General features: G+C 38.5%; 1 protein-coding gene across 1 annotated transcript in view; it reads right to left on the bottom strand.

Annotated features, from left to right (window-relative positions):
• MROH9 (maestro heat like repeat family member 9) overlaps positions 1–24,915 on the bottom strand; it is an 81,518-nt gene that overhangs the window by 41,017 nt on the left and 15,586 nt on the right. The window contains 6 exon segments of the mRNA XM_044003119.1: positions 1,613–1,762; positions 4,740–4,861; positions 6,623–6,758; positions 9,683–9,784; positions 22,091–22,177; positions 23,725–23,860. Of these exon segments, the coding sequence (XP_043859054.1) occupies positions 1,613–1,762; positions 4,740–4,861; positions 6,623–6,758; positions 9,683–9,784; positions 22,091–22,177; positions 23,725–23,787 (660 nt within the window). The 5' untranslated portion in view covers positions 23,788–23,860.

Here is a 24,915-nt window from a genome sequence, read left to right as displayed (position 1 = left end):
TCTTGGTTGCTGGAGAGGGGGAGGACCCCAACCCCTGTTTATGGATATTAGCATTTCAAGCACCCATCTTTGTTCCCAGCCAAGCCTGAATCCACCTCCCAGGTGTTCCCAGACAGTTCCAATTACCCTGAGGGTGGGGCCCACATTTGCCACACTGGGATACCAGCAGTATCTTACCAGTGAGATAAATGATTATTAATAACCAATAATTTGGGGAGATTCAGAGCCCTCCTTTTTTCCAAAGTCATGATTTTAAAAGTTCAGTCTCTTGAAGGACAAGACTCATAATGAGATTTAATTAACTCTTCTCAATCTTAGTCAGACCCCACCCAACCTTAAAAGGAAAGAAATCTAAAATGGGGAAACCCATTGTGTTCTCCATGGGTAGAGACAGATTATTTTGTCTAGATAGCACAAGGATGGGAGTGGTCCAAGGATGACTTTTTCATTTAACTTACCTTCCATTGTGTTATCCAATCAGAATTGATTACCACTCCTCAGGAACCCTTACTATGAAACGTATATGAACTTTGGTCTAAGAGAGATGCCTAAATTTACCATCCTTTTATTAATAACCTGCTGGCCTTATTGATAAAATGACTAAATTACTCAGAAACTATGTCTCTTGAACCCTTTTAATCATCACATCAGCTTGACTGCACTCCTAATGGTACCTGTTCTCTGCACAATAAACCCTTCTCCCTCACAGACTATCTTCTGTACCAACACTATGCCTCTCTCCTACATGGCTCTAGATGACCCAGTTGGACTATTATACCACCAGCTGGTTGCATAGCCTCCTCTCTCACTCAAATGAATTTGTCCAAGTTTTGTTTTCAGCTACTTATGGCTCTGATACTTGATCTCCTTACCTCAAAAGGCTGTTGTAGGAAAGCAGTCTATAAACTGTAAGGTGACAAAGAAGTATGCTGTTATAATAGATTGAGTTATATCAGCTTGACCATGTGTGGTGGGGTACGATGACTTCCTTTATAAAATGGAAAGCTTATAAATCAATTGTAATCTTTATCTTCTCAATAACAGTACAGATTTCTCATGTTTATGTGGATGTTTGGAGGATCATAAACTTAAACCAGAAAAAGCACCTTAGAGATTATGGATATCAGTGTCCTTAATTTAAAGGTGAGAAATCTGATGGTCAGAGGGGTAAAAAGGTCTCCCAGGTAGTATAGAGATAGAGGTAGGATTCAGACTCAGATCCTCTGACTCCATACTCCTTCAACTACGCCACACTGCTTTTTTGTGTGATGTTTAAGAAAGATCCTTGCAACTGAAGACCCTTGAAAATCTTATTTTCTGAGTACAGGTCAGTGAAAGGAAGCATGGATAGACCACAACACTCAGTCAAGAAGATCTGAGATTGCATCCTACCATAAACACCTGCTAGTTGTATGACCTTGGGTAAATCACATAACCTCGTTGAATCACAGTTTCCACTGTGGGTCCCTCTCAACTCTAAATCTATCATCCTATGAGTTACAACAAAGGGCAAGAACAGAAAAGAGAAGGATGAGTACTATGGTGGACTTCCCTCCCCACCACCCCCAAAAAATCCCAAGTGTGCTTTGTTGTCACTAACAAAGGGTCTTACCCTGGTCACTTTAGAGCCATTGTCTTCTAGAACCAGACTCAATAAGGTTGCTGCTACAGTCGCATGCTTCAATGGTAGATTGCAAAGTTTCTTCAGAAGTCCATAAACAAAGTCATTGAGCAGATTTGGTGACAAGTATTCACCTATATACTAAAACCAAATAGGACATCGCCAATGAGCCAGAGAGGAGCCCATTCCTGAGCATAAAGTAGATTCTTTCTTTAGAGCAAAATAAGGACAGTGGGAATATCTATCTGCTTGGGGGGGATGAGTTGAGAAGAAGAGAACCATAATACCATAGAGTGTGAGAAAATTATTGATAATAGGTTGGGGACTTGAGGGGGCCCCCTGCTGAGAGAGCCTGGCTGACCTTTCTTAAGGTCAGCCCAGAGTCAGGAAGTTACCTCATTCAAAACCACACCTACCTTGAAAGCCTTGTTCTTGCCAGAGTATCTGAACTCTGACCTCAGCACGTTCTACTCATAGACCACCCTCAAATCCAGTGAACCAATGGATTTGGGTGATGCTGGCCAATTAGTTTGGAGTGGTGTGTAGTAGGCACCACTTCTCCCTCTCTCTTTTTTTTTTTTTTTAGTGAGGCAATTGGGTTTAAGTGACTTGCCCAGGGTCACACAGCTAGTAAGTGTTAAGTGTCTGAGGCTGGATTTGAACTCAGGTACTCCTGAATCCAGGCCCGGTGCTCTATCCACTGTGCCACCTAGCTGCCCCGGCACCACTTCTCTTCCAGACCTGTAGGTAGCTTCTGCTCTCACAGGGACAGGAACTTTCTTTTTTTGGCCTGAGACTTGGAGGTCAAGGGGCCTCTCTCTCTCTCTCTCTCTCTCTTTCTTTCTTTCTCTCTCTCTCTCTCTCTCTCTCTCTCTCTCTCTCTCTCTCTCTCTCTCTCTCTCTCTCTCTCCCCCCCCCAGATTCTAGCTAGGCTGTCCTATCTTTCAGGGCAATGCGTTCTATCTTTACTAATACTTAATAGGCTTTAATAAATGCTTAATGCCCCCAAACTGGTGCTAAAGCTTCTAATTTATGAGTAACAAATATATTAGAAACCCCAGCTAATTTTCCTTACACTTGGGACAGAAATAAGGTGACCACATTAAATTTTATGTGTCACAAGAGAAGGAGGAAACATATTTTTTCTTCACTATGGTTGTAAGAACGTAGACTTGACAAGGTCCAGGTGGGTGGAAATTAGGACTGACAAGAGTCTGGAGATGAAAGAGGTAGAGTAGTAACAGGCATGCATTGAAAGGAATTTGGGGAGGGGAGACTGCTCCTTCCTGTCACAAAGACACTAGGAAGAGAAGGATACAACACCAGATATGTCAGTGTTTGAAATATGGAAGATGAAATTCATAGGAATTGGGCTATGTAACAAAGGTAGGTAAAAAACCCTACCAACAAACAAACCATTGTATGTTTGAGGAACCTGTCCTCATCATAACCTCATGAGTTCAAGAAGTTTCCCCTTTTAAAGAGGCAACACTACATGTGTATGAGGCAGGATTTGAACCCAGGTCTCTCTGATTCCAAGTTGAGTGCTGCCTTAAACTCTCTGTGTCTCAGTTTACTCATCTCTAAGTAGAGGGTGTTGGATGCAATAGTTTCTAAGGTCCTTTCCAGCCATAAATACATGATACTATGTTTTTGCTTCCCAAATGTCTTTCCTCCCCATACAATCTCTTTCACTAGCCTCACAAAAGGAGGTACTACACAGCTCATAACAACACTCATTTGCCTCCACTTTTTGACAATTACGTAAATCCAATTCATTTACAAGTCAAGACATCACCCTCCTGATGTCATTGGTCCTCTTCAAGAATGAAAGACAAACAACAACATCATGACCACGGTATCAAGTGACTGATATTACCCATTAGCAATTAAGAACCTCACTGATAGTTTAGACTGATGGAGAAAATCAAGGGAAAAGTGACTAGAACAGAGAAAAAGCCCTAAGATGATGTGGTGTGGAGTTTGGTTAATGGAACCTGGGTTATTAAGCTTGGGAAAAAGAAGGATTAGAAAGGATATGACTCCTTTCTTCAAGTATTGAAGGACTGCCCTGCAGCAGAGGGATGAGATTTCTTCTGTTTAAACCTAAGGGTAAATGTTGGTTTGTTGTTTAAATTTTTGGACAGGACTTGTGATTTCATTGACAGAGGCAATTTCTGGTGAGGAAATAACCATTGCGAATGAAGATTGGTAACCATTCTGTAAGTTACAGGGCTAGAGATTTGCCTTGGGCACTGAGCAGGTAAGTGTGTGTCAGAGATAGGATTTGAACCCATTGGTTCCTGGTGCAAATTTTAGGTCTGTATCCACAGTGAGTGCTGAAGCCTCTTTGATGGCCATTGGAAAAAATTGTTCTCATCTGCCCATTCTGTAGGGGGAAGGTTCAGCATGCTGGGGGTAGACGTGAGGTGTTCAGGGAGGATTAGCCTCTCTGGTGTGATGTCTTGCCAAGTCCTTTTTTTCAGGGCTGCTCATCCACCTTTGATGTCCACCTCTCACCCAGCTCTCACCTGTGGCTCTCAAAATTTTATAGCTGAGCAAACTGCTCTGAGAAGTGATTTGATTTCCCATTGTTCATGAAAGTAGTCATTGTTGGAGCTGGGAAAGTGTCAGGTTTTTGTTACTTCAAATACAGCACTTTCTTTACTATACAGTCTCAAACATTGGAAAGTGTTGAGTTATGCTCCTTTTCTCTCTCCCTTGCTTTCTAAACTTTTTTGGTAATATAGCATGTTAGAGAGGCAGCATGGTATGGTGGACAGAGAGACTGTCCTTTGGGTCAAGGAGACCTGGGTTCAAATTCTGTCTCTGGAATATAGTAGGTGTGTAACCATGCACAATTTGTGTAACCTGACATTGTCTCCAGGAAGTCTCCTAGTTTAGAGATGAATGGCCTATTGACATTGGTGAAGGGCATTACCACACAAGAAGTTCCCTGTACCAATGAGATCAGAGGTCCTTCCTTCATGAGGACTTCAAGGGTCCTCAAATAAATGTGTTAGAAGCATCCAAATAAGAACAATTTGAACAACATTGTGACATTAAACACGACTCAATGCATAGTCTACAGGATATAGATGGCCAAAGGTCGACTTACCTTAGCAAGAGCAGCATTGTTTCTTTGAAAGATACTAGGCACAAAGTCGATTTCGAAAGGGTTAGTGCATAGGCAGCCTTCTAGTGGTTGCAGCTCCATCATTATGTAGCCACACAAATCCTCTGTATAGAAAAAGGGCTCATATCAATATTCTCCTTTGCTATTGGGGTGGGGGAGGGAAATAGCTGTGATGCTTAATCCTCTCCCCGGGTGATGCAGGGATCTAGCAATTTGCACTGATTTTCTGAATGATGTTGACTGCGGCTAGATTAGGTCTGCAAAGTGGCACAGATTTATGGAACCAGGACTTTGGAAGAGAGTCGCTTTGCGTTGAAAAGAAGTCGGGCTGTGGTAGAGGGAAATGGTGAGATTATAGGATTGATCCCACAGACCCAAAGGCCCTCATTTCTATGATTCTTGATCAACATGAAGGAATGTTTAAAGGATCACCACCATCACCACTTGCGAGAATCAATGGCAGGCCGGCAATTTGGGAAACAAATAGAGAGCAGTCAATAAAAGCTGGGATGGATACATCAAATGGGTTTTAGTGGGAGCCTGCTAGTGTCATGGATTTAAAACTGGAGGGGACCTTAGATGCCGTCTAGCTCCATAATTTTACAAATGAGGAAACTGAGGCACACAGAGATCTGATAGCTTGCCCAAAGTATTAGCAGAGCTAAGATTTTAACTCATCCTTTCACTCAAAATCTAGTCCTCTTTCCACCATATAATACTGCCCTTCATTGAAATAATGGTTTATGAAAGTAGCTGATATTAAAATAGGGCAGCTATGTGGCACAGTGGATAAAGTTCCCAGTCTGTAGTCAGAAAGGCTCATCTTCCTCAATCCAAACATGAACTAAGACACTTACTATTTATGTTACCCTGGACAAGTCACTTAATCCTGTTTGCCTCAGGTTCCTCATCTATAAAATGAACTGGAGAAGGAAATGACAAACCACCCCAGTATCTTTGCCAAAAAAACCCCAAATGGAGTCACAAAGAGACAGATGCTACTGAAAAATGAGTGAACAACAAATGTTAAATATCCTTCTCCCATGAAACAGTAGAAAGCTTATTCCTCAGTATCAGACTGAAAAAATATGGGGAAAATCTGGTCATTTTCCAAGTGGTCTGGCATCCTTTCAACTTTTAGGAAGCTACTTCTGAATTTTGCTTTTTAAGGCAAAGGCAAGTTCCATGAGTATGGTGGAGAATTCAGGCATTAACTGTAGAGAAAAGGTGGCCACAGTGAAGGGGGCTTCCCTCTTATACCTTTTCCTTAATAGATACACACATACATATATGTGTGTGCATGTGTATATTTGTATGTGCATACGTGTGCATGTATATGGATATCTATGTGTAATTGTACACATTTATTCATCTATCCATCTTTTGCTTCAAACCTCAGCTTTATTTCCAAATATATCCCATCTCTCTCTTCTCCCATTTATCACTTTTCATAGGTACAAGGGTGCAAAACTATGAGAGGAGCTAGGGAAAAGTAAACACATTCACAATTGCCCTGTACAGACATGGCATGAAATCTGGAGCTCTGGAAGGTGCCCAATAGTGTCCACATCGGGGGAAGGTGATAGTGCTCCCTTGCCTAGCTCCACAACTGCTCCAAAGCCATTCTAAGCCCAAGATTTTATAGACTGGAGATGAAATTGGAATATGATCTTCTTCAAGACTCAAAAGGATAAATGGTTCTTCTGGGAGACCAAAAAAAGAACAAAGTATTGGTCTTGGGCCAGTGCAGGGTATCAGAAAAACCCAGACATAGAAGTGACACCAGCAGACATGAGTAGAAGATCCCAGAGCAGAAATCTTTGCCTCATCTGGAACAACCAAGATGGCCCAGACACCTCTCTTACCATTCTGGTATTTTACAATGCAGAGGAGATAATATACTGCCAAAGAAGAGTGGACAACAATTTGGAAATCTTCATGATTGCATAAAATGGCCAGTTCTACTGCCAGCTGACCCATACATGGAGCATCAACACTTGTCTGAGAATGGAAGACAGAAGAGAGAGGCACTGTGCTAAGTCTTGAGGATACAAAGAAAGGTAAAACAGTCCCTGCCCTTAAGAAGCTCACATTCTAACAGAGGAAGCAGCATACAGATAATACATGGTAGATACAATATATACAATGAAAAGGTGGTTGGTTTTTATTAAGATTCCATTTCCTTCCCAGGGAAAGAGAATAATTATCTATTTGTATTTTCTAGCATGGCAAATCTCAAAGGGCATAGACCCCCGCCCCCCCCCCAACACCAGATGATGTCTATAATAAATTACTAATTTAATTATGAGTGATTAATTTAATTATGGTTGATGAATTGCTAGAATGCTATCAGAGTTATGACAAGCTATTTCTGTACTTGGGGTAGATGGCAGCACTAGCAGCAGGTGATTGAGTTCATCTGGGGTAGTGCTGCTGGGAGCCTGGAAGTGCCTTGGAACACAATGAGGCTTTCAAATGTGTTAAAGGAGAGGAGGCACCACAGAATGAGACTGCTTTAGCCAGAGCACTGAGGCCAGGCAGACGACGGAGCATACCCAGGAGAGACTTCTGCCACTATTAGGGGGTGGAGGGGACCAGGGAAGGAAGTGCCTGGGGAGGGAGTGATGTCTGAACTTTCTGCAGTAACACTAAGCACCAGTTACTCTGCCTAGTTATAGCTTTGAATTCCACACCATTAAGCAAAGTTTATAGAAGTAGTCTTAATGCTCTCATCGTCTTCATATATAGCAAATCATGTGGGTTACACTAGAGGGACCTTGGACAAATCTCTCTAAAACGTTTTGGAATAATCTGACTCCTGTATGTGACTGAGAATCCCTTCTAGAAAATTTCATGAAATTACTCCCCTTCAGTCTGGAATAGATTAGATTATAATGGTTTCTATTCTAATCTAGTAAATTGGATTATAATACTCTGATTACAATGGAGAGTAAAGGGGAGTAACATTAGTAATTTTCCAGAAAGTATTTTTAGCTATAGATTAGTCAAAATGGCCTCTAAGTTTTTGTGAGACACTGTGAAAAATAGGAGGGTACTAATGGTTTGTCCAGAAGTGGGTAGAGCTCATATTACATGCTACAAACATGGTCTTATTTAAGAAAAGTAGAGAGAGGGGGCAGCTAGGTGACGCAGTGGATAAAGCACCAGCCCTGGATTCAGGAGGACCTGAGTTCAAATTTGGCCTCAGACACTTGACACTTACTAGCTGTGTGACCCTGGGAAAGTCACTTAACCCTCACTGCCCCACAAAACAACAACAAAAACAACAAAAAGAAAGAAAGAAAGAAAGAAAGAAAGAAAGAAAGAAAGAAAGAAAGAAAGAAAGAAAGAAAGAAAGAAAGAAAGAAAGAAAGAAAGAAAGAAAGAAGGAAAGAAAGAAAGGTGGAGAGAAGGACATATATACAGGTCTTTCCAACTTACAATCAGCTGACATGCTGATTCTGTGCATATAAATGGTTAGCCTATACATTGCAAGTATGTGATTTTTTTCTAGGGTTTCCCAGCAGGAATGGGTTCCGTGGTCCTCTGTGTCCCTTTTTCTGGTGAAGGGCCAGTGTAGAGGTGAGGGCCCAAAGTGGAATGTTTCAGGACCCACTTGGGTTTCTTACTTCATCACAGAAATAATTTTTATCATAGAAGCAATGATATACATACATGATGGTTACTATCTCAGGATAGCCAGACCTGCAAAATCATATTTAATATACAGAGTAAAGGGAGAGTGCTATTTAACTAAGAAAATGGTGCTTTTGTATAAGAGGAGTTCCCAGAATTTATTCTTTCACAAACCCCTTTCTTTCTTTCTTTCTTTCTTTCTTTCTTTCTTTCTTTCTTTCTTTCTTTCTTTCTTTCTTTCTTTCTTTCTTTCTTTCTTTCTTTCTTTCTTTCTTTCTTTCTTTCTTTCTTTCTTTCTTTTTTGCTGGGCAATGAGAGTTGTGACTTGCCCAGGGTCACACAGCTCATAAGTATCAAATGTCTGAGGCCAGATTTGAACTTATATGCTCCTGGTGCTTTATCCACTGTGTCACCTAGCTGCCCCCACACAAACCCCTTTCAACAACAGCAAAAGATGTGTTGTGAACCCTTGTGGTAATTTAACATCCTACTCATAATATTCTACAATTATTTACTTGGTTAAAGCTCCAGTAGTGCAAACTCTTTGGACCATCAGTGTAAATTGGAGGTTTTCAAATCACTAAATGGGAATCACTAACATATACCATTGTTTCCAAAGGAAAAAAAATGTTATAAATTCCAAATATCCATCTTTACAAAGAGACCATTTAACATTAACCATGGCCTGCATAGCTAGGACAGAAGAAGACCAATTATCATCCATCCTAGGAATAGCAGTTCATGCCCATAAGAAGTTTTGTAGAAGAGCTAGCTTATTGCTGACACATCCACTACTGAGGCATTTATTTTGTATTCATGGAGGTGTCCAAACTACTTCTTTGGGAAAACTAAGTCATACAGAGGTACTTGAGACTTAAATATATCTTTCCTAATGGTTCCCTCCACCAGCTGCAATGTTCTCAGGTCTGCTTCTATGTCTATCAAGAACATAGGCAGGGGGTAGCTAGGTGGCTCAGGAGATAAAGCACTGGCCTTGGATTCAGGAGGACCTGAGTTCAAATCCATATTCAGACACTTAACACGTACTAGCTGTGTGATCCTGGGCAAGTCACTTAACCCTCATTGCCCTGCCAAAAAGAAAGAAAGAAAGAAAGAAAGAAAGAAAGAAAGAAAGAAAGAAAGAAAGAAAGAAAGAAAGAAAGAAAGAAAGAAAGAAAGAAAGAAAGAAAGAAAGAAAAGAAGGAACATAGGCAAGAAAGATTGGGGTGGAGGAGAGGGTGAGCACTAGTCTCCAGAATTAGGTAGCAAAGGAATTTCTTATGACTTACAGATCCCTTTATTTTTCTGGATGAATACTTTAAGACTCTGCTTATGATGTTCATGACTCGCTCCTGCAAGTAATTAGTCTCATTCATCCATATGATCATTTCCTGTTGGGGATGCAAAGGAAGTAAGAGAATGAACACTAGACCAAGAGTTAGACCTAGAATGGACTCACAGTTCTACACACTGGGTAACTTGGGCAAGTTCCTTAGCCTCTGTGGTCCTCAGTTTCTTTATTTGCAATATGAGAAAGGTTAATTTAAGGTTATAGTGATTGATTGTGGCTCTAGACTTCAGAGGCTATCTAGTTCAAACTCCCAACCCATCTTCTGTGATTTTACAGATAAAGAAACTAAGGTCCAGGGAAAGTATGTGATGATAATAACAGATTATTGATCAATAACATTAATATTATGTTGTGAATAATAATATTAATTACCTGAATAATAATGATGACATTAATAATAATACATTATTTTTGGTCTCATTGACTTTCTTTTTAAAAATTCTTTTTGAACTTAAATACATAAAGACAAAAAAATTTCCATATATAATATAAAAAGAGGATTCACTGTAAAATCATGAATTTACATTTTATTTAAAATACTATATAAGTACTATACCTTCTATGCTTCCTTCTAAATTTTCTTTTATTCTCTGCTTTGTTCTTTTTGTATTTTTCAATCCCTCCCACCCTGACCAAGAGATGGTTACCATTAGAATACGTAGATATATGTTATAAATGTAAAACCATACGGTGCATACTTCTATTTGTCAGTTCTTTCTCTGAAGGCAAATAGCATCTTCCTTCATTGGTTCTTTGTAGTTGATCTGAGTATTTATAATGTTCAAAATTGCTTAGTCACTCAAAATTTTCTTTAAAACAATATTGTTATATATATATATATATATATACATACAATGTTCTCTTTGTTCTACTCATTTTTCTTTTCATTATTTCATGCAAGTCTTTCCATGTTTTTTAATTTTTATTTAAATTTTTTTTTTTTTGGTGAGGCAATTGGGGTTAAGTGACTTGCCCAGGGTCACACAGCTAGTAAGGGTCAAGTGTCTGAGGCTGGATTTGAACTCAGGTCCTCCTGAATCCAGGACCGGTGCTCTATCCACTGCGCCACCTAGCTGCCCCTTTCCATGTTTTTTGAAGATCATTGGCCTCAGTATTTCTTACAGCACAGCAGCATTCCATCAGGCTAATATAACACAAGTTGTTTAGCCATTCCCCAATTGATAAGTACCCCCACAATTTCTAATTCTTTGCCACCAGAGAGATCTGCTATAAATATTTTAGAATATATAGGTTCTTTTCTTTTTTTCCCTAATCATTTTGGGAAAGAGACCTAATAATGGTATTCCTGGTCAAAGGGTATAGACAGTTTAATAATTTGAGGGGGCATAATTCCAGATTGCTCTCCAAAATCCTTGAATTAGGTCACAGTTCCACCAAGAGTGAATTAGTGTTCTAATTTTTCCACATCTCCCAACATTTGTTGCTTCCTTGCCCCTATAATTTTAGCCAATCTGATAGGTGTGAGATGGTATCTCAAAGTTGTTTTAATTTGCATTTCTCTAATCAATGATGATTTAAAGCATTTTTTCATATGATTATAAATTGTTTTAGTTTCTTCATCAGAAAACTGCATATTAGTATCCTTTGACCATTTGGGGAATGAATTGTATAGTTATGGTTTTTGACAAAGTTCTTTATATTTTATTTGATATATGAGATATTTATCTGAGAAATTATCTATAAAATTCCCGCCCCCCATCAATTTTCTGCTTTCCTTCTGACCTTGGCTTCCTTGGTTTTATTTGTACAAAAAATAATTTAATGTAATCAAAAGTTTCCATTTTGCATCTCAGAATGCTCTCTATTTCTTGTTTATTCATAAATTGTTTGCCTATCCATAAGTTTGATAGGTAATATCTTCCATGTTCTTCACATCTTCTTGTGATATCTCCCTTTATATCTAGGTCATGTATCCATTTTGACCTTAATTTGGTAAATTGTGTAAGATATTGGTCTATGCCCACATTCTGCCAGACTGCTTTTCAGTTTCCCCAACAAGTTTTAGCATGTAATTAATTCTTATCCCTAAAATATAAGGCTTTACACTTTTCAAGCACAAGGTTACCATAATCTTAGGCTGCTATGGATTGTATGTCTACTCTGTTCCACTGATCAACCTTTCTATTTCTTAGCCAGTGCCAGATAGTTTTGATAAGTACTACTTTATAATATAGTTTAATATCTAGTATTGCTAAACCTCCTTCCTTCACATTTTCCCTTTAGTTCCTTCAATATTCTTGACATTTTGTTCTACCCAATTAATTTTATTATTTTTTCTAACTCAAGAAAATAATTTTTGGTAATTTAATTGGGATAGCATTGAATAAATGGTTTAGGTAAAATTGTCATGTTTGCTATATTGGCCTTGTCTACTCATGAACTATTAATATTTGTTTAATTATTTAAATTTGATTTTATTTGTATAATTGAAAATATTCATATAATTCCTGGTTTTATTTTGGTATATATACTCCTAGGTATTTTATACTGGCCACATTAATTTTAAATAGGGTATCTCTTACCATCTCTTCTTGCAAGGTTTTATTGGTGATATTTAGGAATGCTGGTGAATTATGTGGTAGGTTTACCCTATATTATGTTACTTTGCTAAAATTATTTTCAACTAAATTTCTAGTTGTCTTTAGGATTTTCTAAGCATATCATCATATCCTCTGGAAAAAGATAATTTTATCACCTCATTTATCTATTCTATCTCCTTCAATTTCTTTTTCTTTTCTTATTCACATTGCTATTGAATAATATTGGTGATAATAGGCATCATTGTTTCACTACTGATCTTACTAGAAAGGTTTCTAGCTTATCCTTTATCACAAATAATGATTATTGATGGTTTTAGGTAAATGCTTTTTATCAATTTAAATAAAATTCATTTATAGCTATACTTTCAAGTGTTTTAATAGGAATGGGTTTTATACTTTATCAAAAGCTTTTTGTGCATCTATTGATATAACCATATGATTTTTGTTACTTTTATTATCAATAATCAATTATGTTAATAATTTCCCTTGTTAAACCAGTCTTGCATTGCTGTTATAAATCCTATTTGGTCACAATGTACAATCTTTATAATATACCATTGTAGTCTCCTAGCTAGTATTTTATTTAGGATTTTTGCATGCATATTCACTGCTGAAATTGTTCTTTAATTTTCTTTCTCTGTTTTTACTTTTCTTGGTTTAGGTATTAATACCACATTTGTTTCATAAAAGAGGTTTGACAATTTTGAACTATGCCCAAAGGGCTATGGGACTGTTCATACCCTTTGACCCACTGGTACCACTGCTAGGTCTGTATCCCAAAGAAATCATAGAGGAGGGAAAAGGAACCACATGTACAAAAATATTTATAGCAGCTCTCTTTGTGGTGGCAAAAAATTGGAAATCGAGGGAATGCCCATCTATAGGGAAATGGCTAAACAAGTTGTGGTATATGAATGTAATGGGATACTATTGTGCTATAAGAAACAGTGAGCAGGAGGAGTCCAGAGAAACATGGAAGGACTTACATGAACTGATGCTGACTGAGAGGAGCAGAACTAGGAGAACATTGTACACGGTAACAGCAACAACCTCCAGGAATATTATAGCCAAATTCCAGAACTCCCAGGTGAAGGAGAAAATACCACAAGCAACTAGAAAAAAGGAATTCAAATACTGTGGCGCTCCAATAAGGATAAAGCAAGATGTAGCAGTTTCTACATTAAAGGACCGGATGACATGGAATATGATATTTCAGAGGGCAAAGGAACTGGGGCTACAGCCAAAAATCACATACCCAGGAAAACTGAGTATAATCTTTCCAAGGCAAAAATTGGATTTCAATAAGAAAGAGGTCTTTCAAGCATTTGTGATGAAAAGACCTGAACTGAATAGAAAATTTGACTTTCAAATACAAGACCCTGGAGAAACATAAAATGATAAACAGGAAAAAGACTTCATGAGGGATATAAAAAAATGAAACCGTTTACATTCCTACATGGGAAGATAATACTTCGAAATCATAAGAATTGTCTCAGTAAGAAACTCACAGAAGACACAGGTCTTAACTGAATATGAAGGGATGATATCTGTAAAGCATTTATGTTTTGTTTTTTGTGGGGCAGACAGGGTGGGGTGTCTTATGTCTGGGGCTGGATTTGGGCTTGGGACCTCCTGGGTCCAGGACTGGTGCTTTGTCCACTGTGCCACCTAACTAATCCATGATGACATCATTAAAGTAGGGTTGAGGTGTAGGAGGAATAAACTACGGGAGGGAGAAGGGGAGAGATGGTCTAGGGAGAGGTAGTTCACATGAAGGAAACAAGAAAAAAGCTTATGGAGGAGAGTAGAAGAGGGGGAAAGACTTGGGGAATGAGTGAATAATATCAGAATTGGCTCAAAGAAGGACTAACATAAATACTCAAGTAGGTATAGTAATATATTTTTGCCCTGAAGGAGGGGAGGGAGAAAAGGGGAGGGGGAAGAAGGGAAGGAGGAAAGGGCAGATTGGGGGAGAGAGAAGTAAAAAGCAAAACACTTTCAAGGAAGATGAAGATGTTCTGCATTACTGCACCAGTATGACATATTGAATTGCTTGATCTCATAGGGAGAGTTGAGGAGGGAGGGAGAAAGAAAAATTTAGAACACAGAATTAGCTCAGGGACCTTGATCTCATTGGAGTGGGCTCATGGATGGAATAGATTTCCTACCCAATTTTCCCTGCAGGAAAGTAGGAGGGGAAAAGGATAAGGAAGGAAGGGTGAAAAAAGGGAGTGCAGAGTGAGGGAGAGGATAGTCAGAAGTAAAATACTTTTGAGGAGTAAATGTCATGGGAAGGGAGTGGGATGGAGGGAAATAGTTATGATGATTGATTATAATGGCAAAATGTATGGTACCTACTTTTCTGGACTTTTATGAAGAAAATTCTCTGTCAAGCTTAAGGTACTATATACAGGTTATAATGAACAGGATACTATCAGAAAAACCTGGACAGACCTACAAGAACTGAAGCAGAGTGAAATGTGCTGTATACAAAATAACAGCAATAGTGGGGGATGATCTGCTGGGAAGCATGTGGTTATTTTCAGCAAGGCAATGATCCAATATAACCATGAAGGACTTATGAAGATTGCAGCCCATCTGCAGAGAAAGAACTGATAGTATCTGAAAACAGATGGAAACACATTAATTTTTTTTTCTTTTCCTCTTTGACAATTCCTTAATCTGAAGTTTTGGGTTTTTTGACTGTTTTCTCTCACAACTAGCTAATATGGGAATTTTTTTCATGACTACTCATGTATAACTTATTTTGAATTGCTTGAGTTCTTCTGGGTGGGGGGTGGAAATGGAGGGGGGAAGAGAAATTGGAACACAAAGTTTTTTAAAAATTGATGTTAAAATTTTGTTTTTACATATATTTTGGAAAATAAAAATTCTATTAAAAAAACAAAACAAAAACAATGGTGATAGACTTGGCTCTTCTCAGCAGTGCAACAATCCAAAATGGTTTTAAAGAACTCATGATAGAAAATGTTCTCAATATCCAGAAAAAAAAAAACTGTGAATTATGAATGCACATTGAACCACACTGTTTCTACTTTTGGACTTTTTTCCCTTCTTTTTTGAGGTTTTTCTCTTGTGCTCTGATTCTTCTTTTACAGGGTGACTAATGTAGAAATATGTTTAATGTGATTATACATATACAACCTATATCAGACTGCTTTCCATCTTGGGGAGGAGGTAGGGAAGGGAGAGTGGGAGAAAAATTTGGAACTAAAAATCCTGTGAGGGGAAAAATAAAAGAGGTTTGGAAGGACCCCTTCTTTGCCTATTATTCCAAATAATTTATTTAATACTGGAATTAACTGGTATTTAAATATTTGGTAGAAGTCTTTTGTAAATCAATCTGGTCCTGATGCTTTTTCCTAAGAGCTTATTTATAGTTTATTGAATTTCTTTTTCTTTCTTTTTCTCACATAGGTTTATTGAGATATTCTATTTCCTCTTCTCTCTCTCTCTCTCTCTCTCTCTCTCTCTCTCTCTCTCTCTCTCTCTCTTTTTTTTAGTGAGGCAATTGGGGTTAAGTGACTTGCCTAGGGTCACACAGCTAGTAAGTGTTAAGTGTCTGAGACCGGATTTGAACTCAGGTACTCCTGACTCCAGGGCCAGTGCTCTATGCACTGCACCATCTAGCCGCCTCTATTTCCTCCTCTCTTAATCTGGACAGATTATGTTTTTATAAGTATTCATCCATTTCATTTAAATTATTGAATTTATTAGCATATAATTGGGCAGTATAACTCCTTATAATTGCTTTGGTTTCATCTTCGTTAGTGACATGGTCACCCTTTTCATTTTTAATACTAGCAATTTGATTTTCTCTCTTTTTAAATCATATTAATCAATGTTTAAAAAATTTTATTTTTTAAATAAAACCAACTCCTGGTTTTATTTATTAATTCAATAGTTTTCTTACACTAAATTTTATTAATGTCACCTTTAATTTTTAGGACTTCTAATTTAGTGTTTAATTGCAGATTTTTAGTTTGTTCTTCTTCTAGTTTTTAAAAAATTGCACACCCAGTCCATTGGTCCACTCTTTCTCTAATTTATTGACATAAGCAGTTAGAGATATAAATTTTCTTCTTATTACTGCTTTTTCTGTATCCCATAGGTTTTGATATATTGTCTCATTATTGTCATTCTCTTTAATGAAATTGATTCTATTAATTGTTCTTTAACCCAATCATTCTTTAAAATTAGGTTGTTTAGTCTCCAGTTAATTTTTGCTCTGTGTTCCCATGGTCTTTTATTAAATATAATTTCATTGCATTATACTTTGAAAAAGATGTATTATTAAATTTATTATTAATTTCAACTTTTCTGCATTTAATTAAAAAATTTTTGTACCTTAATACATGGTCAATCTTTGTAAATGTACCATATAGCACTGAGAAAAAGGTGTATTTTTAAAATTCCCATTCACTTCTCTCTAGATATCTATCATATCCAGCTTAAATAAAATTATATTTATCTCCACTTCTTTTTCATTTATTTTTGGTTAGATTGATCTAATGCTGAGAAGGGAAGATTAAAGTCCCCCACTATTAGAGCATTACTATCTATTTCCACCAGTAATTAATTTAACTTTTGCTTTAAAAACTTAGATGTATATAGGTTTCATATTGATATTTATTATGCTTCAGCTAATGCAAAAAAGGAAAAGTAGCAATCATGCTTATTGCTTTTATTTAAATCTATTTTAGCTTTAACTTTGAGATCATGATTGCTACTTTTTCTTTTTTTTTTTTGAATTAGCTGAAGCATAATAAATTCTGTTCAGGTCTTTTATTTTAACTGTGTGTATCTCTCATTTTAAAATGTGTTTCTTGTAAACAACATACTGTCTGATTTTCAATCCATTCTGCTATACTTTTTAAGAATCCCTGCCTTATCTTCTATATTCACTCTCCTATTCCCTATTTGCCTACCCCTCTAAAAGTCCTTCCTGTATCCTGTCCCCTCATCCTCTTATTTCTTTATAAATTTAGAAGACTTTTATACCCTTTTAGATGTGTATATTGTTCCCTCTTTAACTCAGTTCTGATGAGAATAAGGTTCCAGCACTACCACCCTTCCACCCCCACCTGCTTCCTCTGTACCAGTTCTTCCTTTCACACCCCATTTGTATAATTGATCTTTTTTACCACTACCTACCCAGTTTTTGTTGTGGTTGTTTTGGTTTTAGTATCAATCCATAATACTGGGCTTAGCCTAGCCTTTCTGTCAAACTACCCAAGTAATGTTGACATTCTTAAGAGTGCTGATAACATTTTTACATATAAGAAGTAAAGAGTTTAACCTTATTGAGTCCTTTATAATTGGTGTTTATTGTTTACCTTATGTTTTTCCTGGATTTTATATGTTAAATTTTCCATTGAGTTCTGGCTTTTCCCTCCCACAAAAACCTGAAAGTCTTTCAGTTAATTAAATGTCATTTTTATTGTTATTGTTCAAGATTATACTCTGCCTTGCTGGGTAAGTTATTTTTGGTCACAACCCCAGCTTTTTTGCTTTTTGAAATATAATGTTCCAAGCCCTTCAGTCTTTTTATATAGAAGCTCCTATGTCTTGTATTATACTGATTTTAGCTCCACAGAGCTTAGGTCAGTGTCTGGAACATGGTTAAGTGCTTGATGACTTGACTTGAGTTGAGTGCTTACCACTTTAAAACACAACACTAGATGGTCAAGTGCTGGTAATATGGAGACAAAATAAAACAAAAGCCCTGTTTTCAAGGATCCAATCCATCCTCCACTGCCTAGTATGATGCCATGTACCTTGAATTAAGTAAAACTCATTTCTTGTTTTTTTTTTTTTTTTTTTTTTTTTTTAGTGAGGCAATTGGGGTTAAGTGACTTTCCCAGGGTCACACAGCTAGTAAGTGTTAAGTGTCTGAGGCCGGATTTGAACTCAGGTACTCCTGACTCCAGGGCCAGTGCTCTATCCACTGCGCCACCTAGCCGCCCCGAAACTAATTTCTTAAGTAATCAAGTAACATTTATTGATAACTTATCATATGTCAGGAACTGCTAGATTCTAGGGTACAAAGACAAAATATTAACTATCACACTTCTACCATTGGAGGGAAGGCACCTAGTTGGTACAGTGGATAGCACACTGGGCCTAGAATCAGGAACACTCATCTTCATGAGTTCTAATCCAGCTTCAGACACTTACTAGCTATGTGACCCTGGGAAAGTCATTTAAGCCTGTTTGCCTCAGTATTCTTATATGTAAAATGAGCTGTAGAAGAAAATGACAAACCACTGTACTACCTTTGCCAAGAAAACCCCAAATGGGGTCAAATAGAACCAGAAACAGCTGAAATGACTCAACAACAACCATTGAAGGGAAGGGTGAATGGAATGTGAAAAGTATATAGTACATTTAAAATCTGTTTCCCTCCCTTTTTTCTAGATAAGCAGTTTTTTATAGCCATTCATTGAGTTGAATCCACATCAACTTCTACTCCTTACCTTGTGTATATAACATTCTAAGGTTTGTGAAGCAATTTACAAATATCTCATTTTATCCTCACAGCAAAATGAGGAGTTAGGAGCTATTATTATCCCTATTTTATAGATGAGGAAAGTGAGGAAGTAGTTAAGTGACTTGCCTAAGGTCACACATCTGGTAAGTGTCTGAAGATGGATTTGAACTTCAGTCTTCCTAACTCCAGGCCACAAGTTTATTAAGAGGCTCTTGGAATATAGGTTTGGGTGAGTTTTTAAAATATAGGCAATGACAGCTAAGCTACCCCTCCTCATGACCTAGCTTCAGTTCCACCTGAGTGTCTCCTTGGAAATCATCCCTTATCTTGTTTTACTTTATCCCACTCTGCAAAAGAATGTCGCTCTGCCTTGACTATATACTTAGAAATTATATGTGATTTTTGTTCCTACAACAAGGCCAGAATTCCTCAATTTTCATAGATCCTCTTGATGGGTACTAGGGCATGTGCTATGATCACTACTACACAAGGCAACACAAATGATTTTTACCACCATTAGAATGACCAAACTGGATCAGAACCAGAGGCCTTCCAGCCCAAGACTTTGCATCCAGACAGGACATGGATAAAGGAGGTGGGGTTGACTCTGGGGTATTACCAAAGGTGATATTGTCAAATATTAGTAGATTTATGGATTGTTTGCCATGATATGGGGCCACTCTTTGGTTTCACTGGCTCTCTTGGTGTTGGACAGCAAGACTGTATATACACACATTTGTATATGTATATATTATACATTTGTGTACGAGAGTATGTGTATCTACATCTATATCTATACATCTTTATGTGTATATATGTATATGCATACACATATATACATTTATAAACACACATACACACACACATATATATATATATATAGAGAGAGAGAGAGAGAGAGAGAGAGAGAGAGAGAGAGAGAGCCTACTATGTGCCTACTAGTACTATCTAATATATGTTGTGGTTCAATCATTTTTCAGTCATGATTCTTCACGACCCCATTTGGGGTTTTCTTGGAGTGGTTTGCCATTTCCTTCTCCAGCTCATTTTATGGATGAGGAAACTGAGGCATATAGGGAAACACAGCTAGTAAGTGTCTGAGGCCAGATTTGAACTCAGGAAGAGGAATCTTCCTGACTTCAGACCTGGCACTCTATCCACTGTGGAAATTTATTTTGATTTGGGGACCCTACCTTTAGGCTGAGATTAGAAAGCCTTAGGCCCTTAGGGTCTCTCCCCCTCCTCCTCAGTTTCAGCTGAGGAGAAAAAAACCCCATGGGCTATACAAGACCGAGGTCAGACAGCTGGGGGAAAAAAAAAAGCCCCCAGCTCCCTCCGACCTGAGCGGAGCTATCTGAAGGATAGCCTGTGCTGAGGCATGAGGCTCAAGAGCACCCCCCCCCCACCAGCTGCAGCTCTGGTTGGCGGATTAGCTTGGTCTGTGGGGGCGAAGGAAGCCCCAAGATTTGAGTGGAGAGAAGAAAAGGTGTATATATAGACCAGGAGGACGGACTGGGGGCGGGGCGGCTGACTAGAGGACGGGCCGAGGACGGACTAGATAGACAAGACTCAGGGGTTCGGACAGACAAGAAGAGGTCAAGAGGCGGCTGAGGAGACGGCAAAAAGGAGGAGACGGACTAGAAGACCGGCTGAGGACGGACTGGACGGACTAGAGGGAGACGGACGGAGCGAGGACAGACTAGATAGAGGGGCTGACTAGAGGGGAGCGCGGACAAGGACGGAGGAGAGTTTGGTTCGGAAAAGATTGGAGACTAGAGAAGGGGCTGACAAGCTTACAGGCCTTAATACAAACCAGGGAAAGTGTAATGTGCCCTGAGGCAGGAGGCGGCTAAGGCCCTTATTGTATTCAAGAAGTTCGAAGCCCAGCAGGTGCTAAAGAGACCGCAGGAAAGCAGTCAGGTTGTACAATTTATTTCCCTGTATTCCTAATTTTAAATAGTATCATAAATAAACTCTGCTTTGATTATTTGGTTAAGAGGCTTCTTAATCTTTAGTCTATCAGTTTGGGAGCAGTGTGGTGGAACTTTATAAACGGTCCATATTAAATTAATGAAGTCAGATAGCCAAATAGTCAAAAGTCCCCAGTTTAGTCCTCCAGTCAGATTAGCCCTCCAAATTAGGCTACTCACCAAAAATATTTTTTACACCACTGTGCCACCTAACTGCCCATATAACATGTATGTATGTATATATGTTTACATATATGTGTACATAAACACCATATAGGATGAAAAAGCATAGTATAATAGAAAGAACAAGTCACTTGAAATCCAAACACCTGGATTCAAGTCCTAGCTCACACACTGATGAGCTAGCTGTGTGACTTTGAGCAAGCCCTTTAGCCTCTTTCCAGACTTTAATTATTTCTTCATCAATAAAATGGAATAATACTTACCCTGCCTCCTTCACAGGTCAGTACTAAAATGCTGAAAGTCCTTTGTAAAGCACAAAATGCTTGATAAGCAATGAGTTGTTATTCAAGTCTATTCAGTTCAACATTTACTAAACACCTATTGTGTGTAAGGCACTGTGCTAGGCACAAAGTCTTATTCATACAGAAATAATAATAATAATAAAACACCAGCAGTCCCCACCCTCAAGGGACTTATCTTTGAATGACAACATCATAATGTGCCATTATAAGGGGGTTCTTTATTACAGGAATTTGAAAATACTGCAGATTAAATCATGGCATATTATTGTTTCTAACTCCTCCAAACAAGCCCATAGACATATATTAATAGAGTTTACATTAGTTCTAGTATCAGTAACCAGAAACAGTGCTGCTATCCTTACTTGAAGGATCAGTGACGTTATTTTTTGTTTTCCACTATTTCTATCCATCCTTATATAGGGATTGGGATCAGATCTATAATTTTCTTGGTACCATATAGAAAATTCCCAGGTGAGGAAACATCTCTTCCCAATGTAGGTCACCACCCTGCCTGCACCTTAGTCTCAGGCACCCAGATTTCTTAGAGTCTTAGTAACTAGCCGAGCATCACCTAGGTTTTGTCAGAGGTGGGACATGACACCAGGATTTATTTTCCATTTCCACAGAAGAGGCTAAAATTTTTTTCTACTCAATTCTAGAGATAACAAGAGTCACTGCCAGAAAGTTAAAAAGGAAAGAGAGACAAGGGACAACAACAGAAGCACATCTGGATTCCTGGATTCAGGACAGGAATGTAAACTTTCCATTTTTGTTCAAGAGCTGAATAGAAATCAACCTTCTTAGGGTTGCCTACTTTACCCTTAAGAGCTGTAACTTGTAGAGGTCTTTTGAAACCAAGATCAGAAGTGTGTCCTCAAAGGTGCTTAAAATAGTCTTGTACAGTTGCTGAGAGAGAAAAGGAAAAGAGAATTATGCACTCAACTTGGGTCAAATCACCGCTGGAATGAGTTTTTTAGTGGTCCCAAACTGGGCAGGGGTTGGGATCCAGGCATGACATTGTCTTCAAGTAGAGGAGATGCTGATGTCAATCCCACCCTTCCTATGACATGGGAGCCCAAAGCAGAAGCCAGGCACTGGATATAGATATTGAAGAAACAGAAGGACCAGAGAAGTCTCTTCTCTCTCCCAGACCGTCTCTTTCTGTTCTGATCTAATCTGATTGAGCATCTTTGATTCATTAGTTCCTTCCTGCTCATCCACTTGACCAACAAACGCTTCCCTCGCCAGCCATTCTCCTTTGCATTGTCCCTCTCCTCCCCAGTCACTCAATGGGGGTTGTAAACTCATTGTAAAATACATTTAGAGGTGGGAAGGATTTTAGGAGTCATCTAGTTCGACACTTTCATTTCTTATGTGAGGAAACGAAGGCCCGTAGAGGTTAAATGATAATAAGAGCCAGGATTTTGGAATGGAAATAAGCATTTATAGAGTACCTACTATGTGTCAGGAACTGTGCTAAGTGGTTTTTTTTTGCAAATATTATCTTGTTTGATTCCCACAACACTCTCACATATTAGGTGCTGTTTTCCCCATTTTACAGATGAAGAAAATGAGACGGAGGTTAAATGATTTATCCAGGGTCACACAGCTAGTAAATGTCCGAGGTTATAGTTGAACTCAGTCTTTCCTGATTCCATGCTCATTACTGTACCACATAACTGCCTTGATATATGGTTATTATTTGATATATGATGCATGATTTCAGGCAGCTAGGTGACACCATGAATGGGGTATGCTAATGGCTCAGTGGACAGAGGGCTGGGCCTGGAATCAGGAAGGCTCACCTTCCTGAAATGAAATCCAGACTGGGATACTTAGTAGCTGTGTGACCCTGGGTAAGTCATTTAACCCTGTTTGCCTCAATTTCCTCATCTATAAAAATGAGCTAGAGAAGTAAATGGAAGGCCACTCTTTGCCCAAGAAAATCCCAAATGGGATACCAAATCACACACAAATCACAAGACTGAAAAATGACTAAACAACATGATTTGAACCCAGATCATTCTCAAAATATAGCACCCTTTGCAATGTAGAACTCACTAATGCATTCATCTCCCTCTTGCAGTACACTCAGTGACTCCCAATCCTTGTCTAAGACACATCTGAGAATAGAAGCCAGATGTCCTCTCAGCCCCAGGAGGAAGGTGTCCACCAAGATGATGATTTTGGGCAAGGGAAATGGAACTACATCTGGTGAAAGGAATGAAGGGACTTTGTGGTTGCTAGGACTTTGGAGTTAGAAGGGATCATCAAGATGTATCCTCCCTCTCTCCCACCCCCCACCTTTCAAAATACAAGGATTAGATGACTAAATGACTGGCCCAAGGTCACTTAGTTTGTGCCAGAGCTGGTAGCAGAACCCATGTCTCTTGCCCCCTGGTCCACTTTTCTTTCCAAGACACCCATGACTAATGATTAGTATAAAATACTACCTCGATATCTTTTTGATCCGTTTCATTCAATTGCCTCTCTTTTAGTATTTCTAAATCAGGCATGGAGAACACATTTTTAAAGCATTCCTCTGTTGTCTTCAGTTGGGTATCAAATTGCTGTAAGGGATCCACGTAACTGGGGAGAGAAACAGAACATTCAGGTCAGTTTTGATGTGTTAGGCCTACTGCAGATCAGGATAAACTCATTCATGGGGGTGGGGTTGTGACAGGAAGTAGATGCTTCTTTGAATGATAAGAAAAGGGATAACCTACTTCAGTTCAATGAGATCATTTGCCAATACCCACTCAACCGTTTTGAAGTGCTAACCATGTGTAATACAAAAACTATTGATTGACTACAGCCCATCCTTCTTAGATATAATCTATAAAGGGGCAGTTAGGTGGTGCAGTGGATAGAGCACCGGCCCTGGATTCAGGAGGACCTGAGTTCAAATCCGGCCTCAGACACTTGACACTTACTAGCTATGTGACCTTGGGCAAGTCACTTACCCCCCATTGCCTGGCAAAAAAGGAATAATCTATAAAAACTGGGTCCTAATCTCTGATGCAGGGCCAGATGAATCTGGTAGATTGTGTGAGCTCAGGTGTTCTGAGCTACAGTAAAACCTCTCAGGTATCTACTTAAGTCTTGTGCTGTTATGATCAACCCTGGGGAGCAAAGATCCACCAAGTTTCCTAAGGGGGGACCAACCAACCCAGGTCAGCCCAGAGTAGGTTAAAGCACCCATGGCAATCAGAATTTTGGGCATATCTGTGAGTGACTGCTTCTCTTCTACCCTGGGCAAGATAGAAAGACCTAGTTTCAAAAAACAAAAATAAAAACCCCCTCCATAACAACCACCAAAACAAAATTGCTTTAAATATAGTTGATCATTGCAAATGGTCTCTGTTAAGAGAGTAATCTAATGAAAATATTTCAATAGGTATGTGAATGATTGAGATCACCTCACTTTCCTAGAGGGTTTTATTATTATTATATATTACATTTCATTATATCACACATACTATATTATGTCATATCATATCATATCATCTAATTTATATTGGTTTTTAAAAATTATTTTAATTTTTTGCAGGGCAATGAGAGTTAAGTGACTTACAGGGTCACACAGCTAGTAAGTGTCAAGTGTCTGAGGCCAGATTTGAACTCAGGTCCTCCTGAATTCAGAA

This window comes from Dromiciops gliroides, chromosome 4 (assembly GCF_019393635.1).
Source record: "Dromiciops gliroides isolate mDroGli1 chromosome 4, mDroGli1.pri, whole genome shotgun sequence".
In the NCBI taxonomy this organism is placed as follows: domain Eukaryota; kingdom Metazoa; phylum Chordata; class Mammalia; order Microbiotheria; family Microbiotheriidae; genus Dromiciops; species Dromiciops gliroides.
Note: the sequence above shows the minus strand (reverse complement) of the source record. Positions and strands in the feature narration are given on the sequence as shown.